The sequence below is a fragment of the Leuresthes tenuis genome, unplaced genomic scaffold (assembly GCF_036924035.1).
Source record: "Leuresthes tenuis unplaced genomic scaffold, fLeuTen1.0.hap1 SCAF_22, whole genome shotgun sequence".
Taxonomy (NCBI): domain Eukaryota; kingdom Metazoa; phylum Chordata; class Actinopteri; order Atheriniformes; family Atherinopsidae; genus Leuresthes; species Leuresthes tenuis.
In genome coordinates this window covers 10,744,953-10,758,812 of record NW_027325376.1, presented here as the reverse complement: position 1 = coordinate 10,758,812, position 13,860 = coordinate 10,744,953, and the positions used below count along the sequence as shown (strand labels likewise).

Sequence of the window (13,860 nt, the reverse complement as noted above, 5' to 3'; positions counted from 1 at the left end):
CAGCCCTCCATTTCTCCCTCTTACTCTTCCTGTCACTGTCTTTGTCACCCTTGCTGCCATCTCTTCATCTCTCGTTTCATTTAGTTTCATCTCCTCCTTCATTACTCCCTCCCACCTTCTCTCATTTTGATTAGACTTCCTTCATATATCTCTGATCTTTCCATCATTATTGTCCCCTCCTCCTCTCTATCTCTAAGCCTCTTGTTATCACTCCTCTCTCCTGTCTCCTCTTCTCTTGACAGGTACCATTCTTCACTCTGCTCCTGGCTTGGCTGACTTGCACTATTGTGTGCGTGTGTGTGTGTGTGTTTCTTATATTTGCCCTCCCTTTCACACACTCGCACAGATGCACACTCTGTTCTGGATTATATAATCCTTTGCCCATTAGGGGAGTCTAGGTTTGGATAGAGTTGCTTTTCAAAGCAAATTTGAGCAAAGTACATAGACACAGGGCACAAAGGCATACATGCACACATAACCGCTGCCATACTTTCACATGCAGACACACTCACTTTCTCTCACACTTTTTGCTGTACCAGATATCTACTGCCAGGAGTGTGGAGTCATGCATGTCCACTTAATGCGAGTTGTACATTAATGAAAGTTAGAGACGTGTACAGACAGTCGAAGAAGTGTCAAGGGGGAGAAAAATGTTAGTGTTTGTGCTGTGGGTTCAGCTACACTTACATGTATGATGAAGTCCTACAGAGAAAGATGGAAAGGGCAGAATGCCCTGAACACCTTCTCATACACTCCAAAGTCCGGCAACATTCAATATACTTTGATTGATAAATGAGTCGTCAACTTAGGCCACTTCTTTATGTTCAGATACCAATAGTAATAACTTCCCTTCCCTGATCCCTGCATTATTCATCCAACCCCATAATCGGATCATAATTATACACTATATTCAATAACTTTGATTGATGGCCTGTTAACTGAAGTATTATTGAGATTGGTATCCTCTGTGATTTTCATGTGATACTTGTATGTCCTACGCATTCCTGCAAACATCAATAAGATGTAAAGGAATTACATTTTTCCATCTTTGCTCTCGCAATGTGATTGATTTACAAATTTACATAGCATGAAATCTCACTAGGCTTATTTGAACATCCGTTTTTCACCAACATATTTGGATTAGAATGCCCACAGTTTGATTTACTTTACACATACTTTGAACATGAGTTTCCTTATATTGTTTTGTTTGTTTGACCAAGTGCAGCCGTTGGACCCTCGACCTTGAGGTCTGATGGGGAAAAATGCCTTGTCATTTTATTTATTTATTTTTTTTTATGAAATGAGAGGGATCAGTCATTACGAATCAGAGTTCCACCTCACACAAAAACAGAGGAGATTTCTGATCAGACTAGGATGTGATTTACTGAACTTATAGATTTTGAATTTATAGAAAAGCTCACGCATCATATACAGCTCATACACCACTGGTAATGATTTCTTTCCCTGTTTGTACCCAGAGAGAGTTGGAGGTGGATGATTCATCAAATATTAACAGTCTTGATGACACTGTGGATGAAGGAAAAATAATTAGTTGGCAGATGGGCTGAAGGAAAGAGGGATGGGAACTGTACTAAGTGGCTTGTTGATGATGGTGTAAAAGGTCAACATTTTGGATTGAACTGTAAAGACGGACAAGAAATAACAGGAGGATTTCTAAAGCTGAATTATAGCAAGATTAGCAACACATTTTTAATTTGCAATGACAATTGTGAGAAGAATCTAAGAATGTAGAGGATGCTGCTGTTTTATGTTCTAGATTTCAAGCAATTTATATTTGCGCTTTTGTTCTGTAGCTATACCAACCTAATGGCCTCTCCAGGGACTTCAACAGCCCATTCAAATCTCTTAAGCTGTTCTGTAAACAGTCACTCTGTAAAATAAATCTATTATTATCTCCTTTTTTTCAAAACCCAGTTAAATAAAGCTTTAGGTGTTGTGGGAGTGAGGCGTAGAATAAAAGCACACACTTGTCTCAATCAGCAGGAGGCATTTCTGTCTTTTATTGTGCCAAACAAGCACCCTAACCCAAGGGGATTTTGGTAATCCCCGAGGGATGTGTATGCTTCATGTCTCACTCTGGATATAATGGCTGCACATGTCTTAGAAAGAAGTGTCAAGTTCTTTGTTTGGTAATTCTTTGGGGAACATCAACTTTACCCATAGTTGCTCATCCATCGTCTTTCTTCAGACTGCAGTAATTGCCAGGAAAATAGGTGGGCCAGTTCTTTGCTTTCTCCTTTCCTTCCCATGTCAGATCTTAAGTTCAAAGCTCATCAGATGTTGGTTAGGTTTTAAACATGACCCGGGCTCTCTGCTGTTATAATGTAGAAGTAGTTATATTCATCATGATCTTTTCCCTCCACGGTTTGATCTCTACTCCTGCTATACAATATAACCTGCTGGATTAAATTTAAACCAGTTTCTATTTGTGAAACAAAGTTTGTGGCTCATGTTAATTTTTCCTCCCTTAAATGGTCCAATTACCAGAAGGAAGTCAACAGAAAGCCTTAAATCTGTGTTTGCAGTCCTGACAATAGAAGAGTAATGCACCCAATTGATAGTCACATCAGTGTCCTCTTTGCAGTCAAAATGCTCCACTTATCACCATTATGCTAATAGGGAGTGCTATTACCATAATGATATGCCATTATAAATAAAGAAATAAAGAATACATGTGATTTTTAGTGAGTGTTTCCTGCAGTCTTTTTTTCTTACCTCTTCACTTTCAGGTTTTCTCTGTCTTCACAGAGCAGCCACGTGTAACTTAGATCAGGGGCTGCACAGATATGAAGATCTAATTTCTCTCTCTGGGTCACTCAGTCCTAAATCTTTGTAGATGGCACATTCATTTATAAAAATGAATCTGTCACCACTTGTGAATGTGCAGTACTACCAGTGTATGGCTGACAGGAAACCATCCAGCAGTACTGTACAGAGACAAATGGTGTTGCCTTGCATACAATTCAGACAGCTTTTAGTTTTTGTGGAAAGAAACATTGAAATGTTACACTGTAGAAAACTGTGGCATTGTCAGATTAAAAGCCCAGGAGCACTTCTTCATGGCCAGAGAACATTGACATATCATCTGTGTCCTGAGATTCCTGAGTAGTATGAGTGCTTCTCACCAGTCGAGAGGGGTTTAGTGCTACCAATAACAAATACATATAGTTCTAACTCTGCTCTCTCTCTCAGGTGACTCCATCTTCAAAGATCGTGGGTGACCTGGCTCAATTCATGGTGCAGAACAACCTGACCAGGGCAGAGGTGGAGGAGAGGGCAGACGAGCTATCCTTCCCCCTGTCTGTGGTAGAGTTCCTGCAGGGATACATCGGAATACCACACGGAGGGTTTCCTGAGCCATTCAGATCTAAGGTACTGTTATTGGTTTCACTGTTTTCACTTTTTTAACTCTCACCCTGTATTATTTCCTACATGGATTTCCAATAATATCCATTAAGCTTTTAATGTAACAAGATTAATGCAACATCAATAGTGGTTGAGACTCTTACAAACTTGTACCTTGTATGCAACAATCATGGACCATGAAGGAATGCTGAGAAGTTAATTTAACAGCACCATTATGCACATACAAATTGGCATTTTTCTACAAATTCTTTCACATGCTTTAGTATTTCTTACAGTTCTGAGTCCCCAAGTGGATGTTGAAAATGAGAAACAAAACAGTGTTGTTGCTCTGTCCTAATTGTTTTTTCTTTACCTCTATCTATTTCTCTTGTCTCTTTGCAACTACAAACACCATCGTTAAGACTCCTGCAAATCTGGATCCTAAAGCTTAGTCTTCCACAGAAATATGTATGAATACGTGAACAATAGCAGCTGTCTTATTGTTCTAAAAGTTGTCTGACAGGTTCGGCGTTCTTGACATTTACAAAAAAAGTTGACTTTTTTTTTTATGAGAAGTAATGAGATCTTCCTCCACATACATGCCCACACAACACACACACACTGGTGTACACTAACTGGTATAGAAAATATGAAATATCTGGTGTTGGAGAGTACCTGCTCTTTTTTAAAGGTCATCCTTTTTGTCACTCCCTGTGGCTGTCAACAGTCTGCACATGCACAGTTAAGGTGTGTTTCTTGCTGCATTTCTGCAGAAACTGAAATCATTTATTAATCTGTTCTTTGCCCAGTGACTTGTTTTATTTTTTTACCTGCCCTATCATGCTTATCTTTAGTTTTAGTTTTTACTTGGTTCATTGCTAAATTGCATTATCATAAACCTTGTCACCTCTTTCAGTGAGACATCAGGCTGAACATGAACTTCATGCAATAACATGACATTAGCTTAGTCATTTTTCGATGCATGAAGCTTCAATACTTAGCTAATACAAGCGTAAATGCACATAACAATACATGTATGTTGGTTCAAAAAGAAATGCACACACTTGAGTCTAAATACATGAAAACACACCTGGTAGGGCTAAAACTTTGGGATTCCAAAAACTAAACTTAATAATGACCCAACTTTATCCAAAAATAGCATTGCTTTCATTTTTACCTAATTGAAAAAAGTATGCACCGCTGCTCTATTCGGCGCTGCAAAGTCATTTCTTCACGCACAGGCGTGGATTGAATGTCCTAATTGGCAGTTAGATGTCGTCTTTGCATATTTTTTTCTCCAGACCCTAGCAAATTAATTAAGATAGCCACGAGGCTGGATGGTATTCGTCACAACTGTCCGGTGTATAAGAACCATTAGCTTTAGTCATTAACTTTTCATCACTGCCGCTTAAATTGATCAGTCCATATCTATGTACTTATTATTGCCAGTTATAGTCTAAAAAGCTCTGTATAACTTGCAACTCTATTTATTTATTTTTTTTACTTTAAATGATCTTAAATGGACAAACGCAGCTCAATATACAGTGGGGTTACATGAGTGGCATCGGCTCGGATTGATGGCTAAATTACAATAAGATTGAGTTATTCAGTTCATGTAGACGCCTTAATCTGACAAAAAAAAACATCGGATCGGGTTACTCGCGATCGGATTAAGATAACTCGATCCAAATGTACACTGAACGTGCATGTAGACGACAGTGGATCGGATTGAGCTCGAGATTTTTTCCCAGGATCATTACCCGGATTTCGAAGGAGACGATATTACTGTTGTCGGCGCCTTCGGAAAGAAATAAACAACGCAATGGAGAATGCGCCGTTGTGCATCGCGTTTGTACCATAACCATGCTCATAACAAACGAAATGTACAAGGACATAGCTTCACCTTGCTCTTCATTCACCATCTTTCTCGAATACCTGAAGTTGTTGTTGGTGGTGGTGAAGAGGTCAACCAGAAGTGGCTCTATTAGCGATAGTTAAAATGGGTACAGCACTACCTATCGTACTGGGGCATGGCATGCTTTGTGCCAGTGATTCGATTCATTCACCGCCATATATCCAAGGATAATTACCCTTGCTTAGATAAGGAGCATAACCCAACTATAGCTATAATTGAGTTAATCTCATGTAAACCCACTGACACCTGAGGATTACATTTGCATGAAAGCAGCACAGCATTGAGTTATTTCCATCTAAACTCTGCCACACTTAGTTTGTACTGTGGGTGGATAGATGATGGACAGATTGACAAATATGAAGGTCAGGATCAAGGGAGAAATGCAGAGGCAGTGAATGGATGTATTATGAGAAGGGACATAAAAATAAAGAAAGAGGGTACAAAATTAAAGAAGCTTATTGTTTAAAAATACAGCAGATCACTAAGATCAGCACACTTGAAAAGAAAGGAGAGAGTCAAGTCATTGTTGATTAAGAAAAGCAGGTTTAAACTGTGATGGTGAGGTGTTTTGAAAGAAGTGAAAGGAAAGAGCAACAAACCTTGGTGGGAAGAGTTTCATAACGCTTAACGCTGACACTCTGCCACAACCTGACTGTGTTTCACACTTCAACAATCAAGCAGTTTGGGTGCAAGACGTCCTCAGAGGAGACTGTTAATGAGCAGGGACTCCAGTAAGCCTGCCATCTTTGAAGTGTTTCTTTCTCACACACACAAATGAGTCAGCTATCTTTGAACTGTTAGCTCTGTGACTAATAGCATTGCACCGGGTCCTTTGTCTGCATATCTCTACAAGGCATTCACACTCAGAGATGTGATGCAGCACACACTGGATGTTACAGTAAATGGTATGCACACACATTAGCAAATGTAGCACACATACATATTCACTATGTACCCATGTAGGAGGCATCTGATTTTGAGTCTTTTAATTAGACGCAGCCAGCGCTACTTGCACACAGTTAACAAAAGTATGTGAGCTTAGGGTGATGATTAGCAATGATTCTTTTAAACAAAGTCTCAACACACACACACACACACACAGAGCTGTGTAGGTTTGCTATAAACTTCTATTTGTATATATCCAAACGTTTTAAGAAGCATAGAATAAATAGGTTAATTATATGGAGATTTCTTTCTCCCATCTGAGCCTGCGTATACTTTGAAAATCAAACAAAACTCTTCTGTATCACTCACTAAACATTATTATTATTATTGAACAATTGTTTTAACCTATTTTTTTTTAAAACTTGTGGCAGATGCAAACAACTGGTTGGGCAAATTTAATGTTGGTAGTCATTAATGCCGTCAGTCTGCCAACAGCCTGCACTTTTTCTCTTTCTTTATATACGAGTCATTATTTCACTTATATATTTTTTTGAAAACAAAAAACAGGGATTTTGCATCACTTAAAACGCAGCAGTCGGTGAGTGATGGACTGATGGTTGTCAAACAGTCTTTAGGCCTCAGGCATCATCTTGTATGTCTCTCTTCTTCCTCATCTAAAAATCTGTCAATTTAGTGCTTTCACAGATTTCAGCTTTCATACATATCTACAACTACAGAGTATAGTGGGAATATTTTAACATTACTTTATACATGCCACATGCGTCACTCTTACACAGGGATTATAGAAGTGGAAAAAGCCTCAAAGATTTCATCACTTTGAATGAGAACTTTTCGTAAGTAGTTTTTTCTTCTTTCACTTTCATCTTCCTCACAACTCTCCTCTTGTTTCAACCTCTCATCCCAGGTGCTGAAGTCCCTTCCTCGTATTGACGGTCGTCCTGGTGCCACTCTGCCTTCAATGGACTTTAAGGCCCTGGAGGAGGGACTCCGGGCTGCACACGGTGATGACATCACCCCTGAGGATGTGATGTCAGCGGCCATGTACCCCAAGGTGTTCCAGGAGTTCAAGGAATTCACTGGTAAGCTGACAGCCAGATATTTGTATTCAAGCTTCTATAAGCATCGAAAAACAGAAGGCAACATGTTCTTATATGTGACATCATGAATGTCTCTTGAGCCTAAAATTGCCATCATACCGTCTTAGGTTAAGAACACTGATTTAAGTTTATATCACTAAACCGAGAAATCAGTCTAACTTTCAAACTTCACTTTAAAAAGAGAGTGGGAGTTTTTACCAAGATGAGACTGATTCTGACACTGAAGGTTCAGAGGAATCAAATTTGACTGGATTTTGTTTGAAGCAGCTGCCGTAACATTCCGCTGCCTGGATTAACCTGAACCTTACCGCTGCATGAAAGGAGCTGGCTTTAAACTGATAGTGTCCTTTGGTGCGGACGTTTAGTTAGCCTGCAGTTGTTTTTCCCAATCTCCGTTTCCAGATATTTGTGATTCTTGTTAGCACTTTTACATATCACAATGTTTACGTATCAGTATGCTTACGAATCACTATGTAAAAGTTCATGTAATCCAAGAACAGCACTTATCGTCACATTGTTTTCTTTCTCCAGCTAACTTTGGGCCCGTGGATTGTCTCAACACCAGGCTCTTCCTGGATGGACCAAAGATTGCAGAAGAGTTTGAGGTACAAAACTTAATTTTAACATATAACATAGATCTTGTCTATAGACACCCCACATTTCTTTATATTTTGCTTTCAAGTGGTCAGACTAACCCATACAACATAGCAAAGAACCCATTCAAAATATTTGGTAGGTATTTCTAACTGTGTTGTACATTGAGTTGTTTTTTGGTTTGTTTTAGTTTAGCTTCTTTTGGAATGACTGGCAGATAAATACATCTGTTGCTTTCACTGTTAAAGTAACTGCTTCTATATATAGGATTATACATTGAAATTGTTATCTACTCAATGGTCCACTTTTCTCCTCGATTAGAAAGACACTCCTTTAAAACAAGAACATATAACTGATAACGCAGTAAGGAAGACAGAAACTTAACTTTATTAAGCAAGACAGCCAAGGCCAATATCTGACCAACAATGTAATTTTTACTATCTTCTTAAGATGATACCTTTTGTTCTTCAATGTGGAGTGAGTGGAATATGGAGTCAAGAATCAGTTGTTTGGTTTTCTTTACATGCAAATAAATCATTTTTGCACTGGGAGGAGAGATGTTGCTCTCGAATGCAGATCCATTATAAACCATTTTCTGTAAATTATACAGAAGTAGAATCAGCAGGCCCAAAACATGTTTTCAATTACAGTGAGTCTACAGTTGTCAGAAATATTTTGAGAAGTCTGCTGTGCTGACTGAAGGCTTCTTTAAGAACAGGAGACATCAAATTTAAACATCCTGTTTTTATCCAGCACACGCAGCAAAACAGGGGCATTGCAGAATAATGACAAAATCTAGCCTCAAAAGTGAATTCCAAAGAGATTCTTCTGACATCCCCCTGTGTGACAGAAGTGATGGAGGTGTGTATCCTGGGGTGCAATGCTACACACAAATCATGGTTTGATTTAAGGTGTACCAGAAATATAAAAGAAATGACTATTAGGATTTTTTGAAAGACTGAAAAGATTGAGAAATTCATAATTGGCTTCAGCTTTAAAAGTAAAGTAAAGGCTTCATATGTAAAAGGAGAAAAGATTAATCTATATGCCCAGTTATAAGATTAGTTGAAAAAAGTCAGTCTGCTGCAGTATGTTTAAAATCAACTTAAACTAAACATCAAAGGTAGCAGTCCACTTTCAGAGTTAGAATTAAACAAAGAAATGCTCCTTTTGCCCTTCTGTCAACATTTTCTTATTAGTCCACAATAGACATGAATCATATCTCATGTCTAAGAAGGGCTTATGTAGTTGAATGTGTTTCATTTTGTGCCTCTTGTATGTAGCAGGCCTGTAAACACAAAAATAAGCTTTGTACAAATCGAGGGACTTTCAAAGGTGTGTGAAAATCCACTTTTTGAAATAACTTCTGCAGAACACAAGAGTACGTTGGGGTGTTGCAGGGTCAGCTGAGTCATCACATTGCTTTTGTGTGAGCCATGTTTGTTTTCATTGGTTACATTAAATGTCTGGTAAAAAGCTCTTTTGTGCATTAATATTAGAATTTGCACGGGGAAAATAAGTCCTATAATAAGCTTTTACATCATACAAAAGGCCTATTATGTACTCTCTACATCAGACTCAACTTTTTACCAGCATTATGTATAACTGTGTGACCTGAACACATATTCTTTGTTCCTCCTACATTCTTCTCTTTTTATTTCTTTCATAAAGGTTTTGATTCTTTCATTATGAGAAACTGAGAATTTACTGTCACAGATTCAGAGCGACCAAAGGCACCCGTGTTTAATTACAGCTTTCAGTGCAGCTAACTTCTTTCAGGATGGTGTTAATTGATTCTTGCTTTATGAGGGACATTGGGAACACAACTGCTACTCCCATAGTATTGTACACAAAAATCTGCTGTGATGGTGTTGACTTAGGAATGAGCCTATTGACGAGACAGACCCACTCACCTCTGCAAGCAGTTTGAGTCAATTTGGTTTGAAGTTATAGTTTCAATACAAGCTGTTCCGCTCCTTTCCAATTCCTGAATTACTGAAAGCTCAACAAAAATGAATGCTCATCAACAAAGCTGCAGTTAAAGAAAACCGAGTACATATCATTTTAACACTTGGCTTGAAATAGTGAAAAACAGGTACAATTTTCATTATTTTCTATATTTGCATGTGCTATTGTATATGAAAATGGCTCAAGAGGAGCACAACGTTATTTCATTTCATCATGTGACAACAGAACGGCTGTTGATCATATTTAACAGGTGAGGTAACTTTACATTGAGACACTGAAGAGCTCTACTGTTTTAGCAGGCACCCCTTGTTTTAGAGGCTTTGGTCCTTGCAGCTGTCCAATATTCTGGTTCGTGCCCTTTTCTGAAGTTCACCCTCTGCCCACCTTCCTGTTTAGTTACTGTTGAATAAATTCACTAGTGACAGTAAGAGAGGGAAAAAAAGAGACACGACCTTGAAATGTTATTCTAGCAATCTGTCACTTGTTCTTTGTGGTTTCAGTTGTCGTCACATTGCAGTTTTACACATTGCAAACTACTTTGTTAAAGTTCGGCAATAATCATTGAGTCTGTTCAATTTGATGCATCAAATCAAACTATGATAGTGATGCTGGATGGCACAAAAAAATAATTTCATGTTCATCAACACGAATGCAAAGTTTTTAAGTTTTTCTGTGAAATCAGCTCAGACTTTTTGAACAGAGGAAATCCACCTCTTTTTTTTTCTTCTCAAGGCAAAACTTGAATTCATTATTCATGTCTAATCAGAAATCTTTACTCCATTTTTAAGAACTTTTAGATACTTCCACAGATTGAAACACGTTTTGTTTTCAGAACAGTATGTACTCCCATCAGATCTTACAAATTAGTATTTAACTGTAAACAAAGCATCACTAAATTGTTTAAACTGCAGTTATCGACAGCATACAGGATATGTAATAAATACTGCGTCAGTGTCCCACACTTCCTATGTATTTGATAGCTTGGGTTTTTGCTTGTCACATATTTATGACCTGGACATCAAAGAGCCACAGAAAATGTTAAAACATAAATATCCATTACTTGGGGGACTTGAGTTGCCTCAAAGTTGTTCAAACAAGACTGACAGTTTGATGCATAGTGTAGGTGGGGGTGTGTGTCAGGTTGTCTTGGTAATTATTAGGTGCTCCTAAGAGGCACATTATGTTGGTGTTCGAGCACGGCAGCTTTTGCAGTGCTGCCTGATTTGTAGAACTACAGGAGGTCGTGTTAAAGCTCAGAAAAGCCCAAAGGAAAGGAGATAGCACTTTGCTTCCAAGGCAGCTCGTGTGTTATCAAAGCAGATTTAAGCACCAAATCTTTTTGAGAGCTGCACTACACCTAAATCCCACAGTTGCTGATGTTGTGGGAACTGAATATAGAGGCTCTCACAGTAATAATTTAGTATTGTTTAGTAGTTAATTTCAATCCTGTTGTAAATCTCCTGCAAGAGCCTTATCAGCCAAGAATTAACTGCGAGCCTGAAAGATAGCTCGAGTTGTGCATGAGGTGGGAGAACACGACCACTACAATCTTATAACCTATTTTTTGTTGGGGTTTTTTTTACATATGAATTCAGTTTAATTTCAGAAATGTTCTGCTGATCAATTGCAGATTCTGACAAACTTGACTCTTTAAGTTTGACAAAACCATTGTAGGGACATAAGCACAACCACAGTGAAATATTAAGTAGTGCACATACACACATGTACTCCTACAGCGCATACAGGCAACAGCTCTGCCCAGTGCTTTCATTCACCCACATATGCATATAGCACAAACAGTTGAAGAAAAACATTGACCTCGGTGTATTTAGTGTGAGCTGATGACTCGCTAATTAATCATGTTTGACAGAAATATAAAGAGAGATTTTCACAAACAAGAACCCATTTATGCAAAGCTTGCTTCAGCTAATGTGCAGACCCCAGTACATAATCACATTAATAAGGTCTTATCAGACTTGATGCTAAGTATAATGTGGAGATTGTCTAAGTCAGTAATATCATAGCTCTGAGTGGATAAGCAGATGAATGAGAGAGACTGGTGCTTCATGCTAGAGGGTACTGCTTATATAAATACATGCAGCATGTTAGGGCCAATCTAGATGAGCCTCACAGATGTATCGCTGAGATATGGAATATGCATAATGCACAAGGGATGCTATCACAAGTTTGGTAATGGATAGCAAAACTCAAGGCAGCTGGGTGTTTGGTTAGGTTAGAAAAATGAGAGGAAGGAGAACCCGATTGTCTTAAAATCCATTTATGCAGTTTATCTGACAGTGTTAAGAGATCAAGTGATGAGCTGATTACATTGGCCTTTAATATGATTTAATATTCTTAAAGATGAACATGAAAAACCTTGCTGTGCTGAGAGGATTTTTTTCACAAATTTTAATTTCAAACCATGTTTTTCCACTTAAATTAAGTGCAGTAATATTCACCAGGGTTGGGAAGTATCCCATTTTTGAGACCTTTAAACATTCCCCAAATTATACTCTGATATAATACAGTATTATAATCTTTATTTTTAGAAGATCAAACAAGATTCATTCATGGTTAAAGATTCCGGTGTGGGGATTTGCGGTCACTGAATTAGCCACTAAAATGTCTCTTTTAATGAAGAAATATTTATGTTTACTCCATGTGTTAAAATAAGAAGGAGCCACTGAAGGGACCAGATTCCATCAGTAGTGGTCTATGGGCCATGTTGTTGGTGGTTATAGCTGCGAATCTGCTCTCTTCCAGTTTCCAGCTGTCTACTCCCAACATTAAGTTCTGCTGTTGGTAGAAGACAGCTTGAAACTTTTTCTAAAAACAGGATGTCGTGAATATACGGCGAGTATGTGCTTTTATGAACAAGTGCATGAAACGGGTCTGTAATGTTTACAAAAACCCTAGAGAAAATGTTTTGTTAGTCAAAAGTTTAGACTTTTAAATGGCATGCAAACAAAAATGATATGAAATTAAACTTCTCCAAACAGGATTAACATACCCTGATAAAGCAGTATGAGAATGACTCACTCCTGCTTATATGTGCTCAGCTAGACTCAAATGGACGTAGGCACTCTGCACTTGCTCTAAAGTAAAATATTTTTCATAAATGATGAAGTACAAATGTCATTACGCCTAATCACATTAGCCAATAAAGACTGTGAATCTGTGGTTATTTAACTCCCCCTGCTGTAATAAAATCATGTCGCCTGAAGAATTCAACATTCAAGTAACTAAAGATATCTGCACAGTGAATTCAGCTATACTAACATGTGCAATAATCTCCTACAGACAAAATTAGAAGTGTCAGAATGTCTCGAATGTTGTCGCATGTACTGAGCATGTATACCGGCACTTGGACAGTTGTCAGATTAAATGGCCATGTCGAATTCTAACCGTAGCTCGACTCAACTGTTCATGTTACAGTGCTGATTCTGTCCCACAGAAGACACTGCTCCTGAACTGCCTCGTTTGTAATCTAGGCTTTACTTCATCTGCTCGTGTACAAATTTGTTTCATGACATCACTCTTGTATGATGCCTTATGGCTAGTTTGACTGACTCTGACAAAGAAAGAGCACCTGTCTTGCACTCTGCCACTTTGGATCAATCACCTGATTCATAACGGCAGACCAACCCTTGACTAAGGGGAACTTGACGTGACAGGAAAGGCTCTCACAACGTGACTGAGCTGAAAGTCCTTCTCACAACATGCCTGAGTTCTAGTCTCAACCTGTGGTCCTTTGCTGAATGTCATTCTCTGCCCTTGTCTCACGTTCCTGTCTACTTTCACTGCATACTTGAGTCGATAAATCATTTTAAGAAAACCAAAAACATGTGTGAGAAGACTCAAACGTAAAAACTGAACCAGTAACTGATCATAATATGGGCTCTTTAAGTAATTGGAACTGTTCTGAAAAATTGCAACATTCCAGTTCTCTGCAGGGTTCATGTAGTTTAGAGACTTTAGAATGTTAGCTAGTTAGAATGTGTCAATAGGGACTAA

The 13,860-nt window shown here is 38.4% G+C and overlaps 1 protein-coding gene across 2 annotated transcripts in view; it reads left to right on the top strand.

Moving 5' to 3' along the window:
• LOC140282208 (pyruvate carboxylase, mitochondrial-like) overlaps positions 1-13,860 on the top strand; it is a 254,267-nt gene that overhangs the window by 233,418 nt on the left and 6,989 nt on the right. For both annotated transcript variants that reach the window (XM_072376794.1, XM_072376795.1), the window contains exons 22-24: positions 3,214-3,393; positions 7,092-7,266; positions 7,816-7,889. In XM_072376794.1, coding sequence (XP_072232895.1) covers positions 3,214-3,393; positions 7,092-7,266; positions 7,816-7,889 — 429 coding nt within the window. The remainder of the gene's footprint in view (positions 1-3,213; positions 3,394-7,091; positions 7,267-7,815; positions 7,890-13,860) is intronic.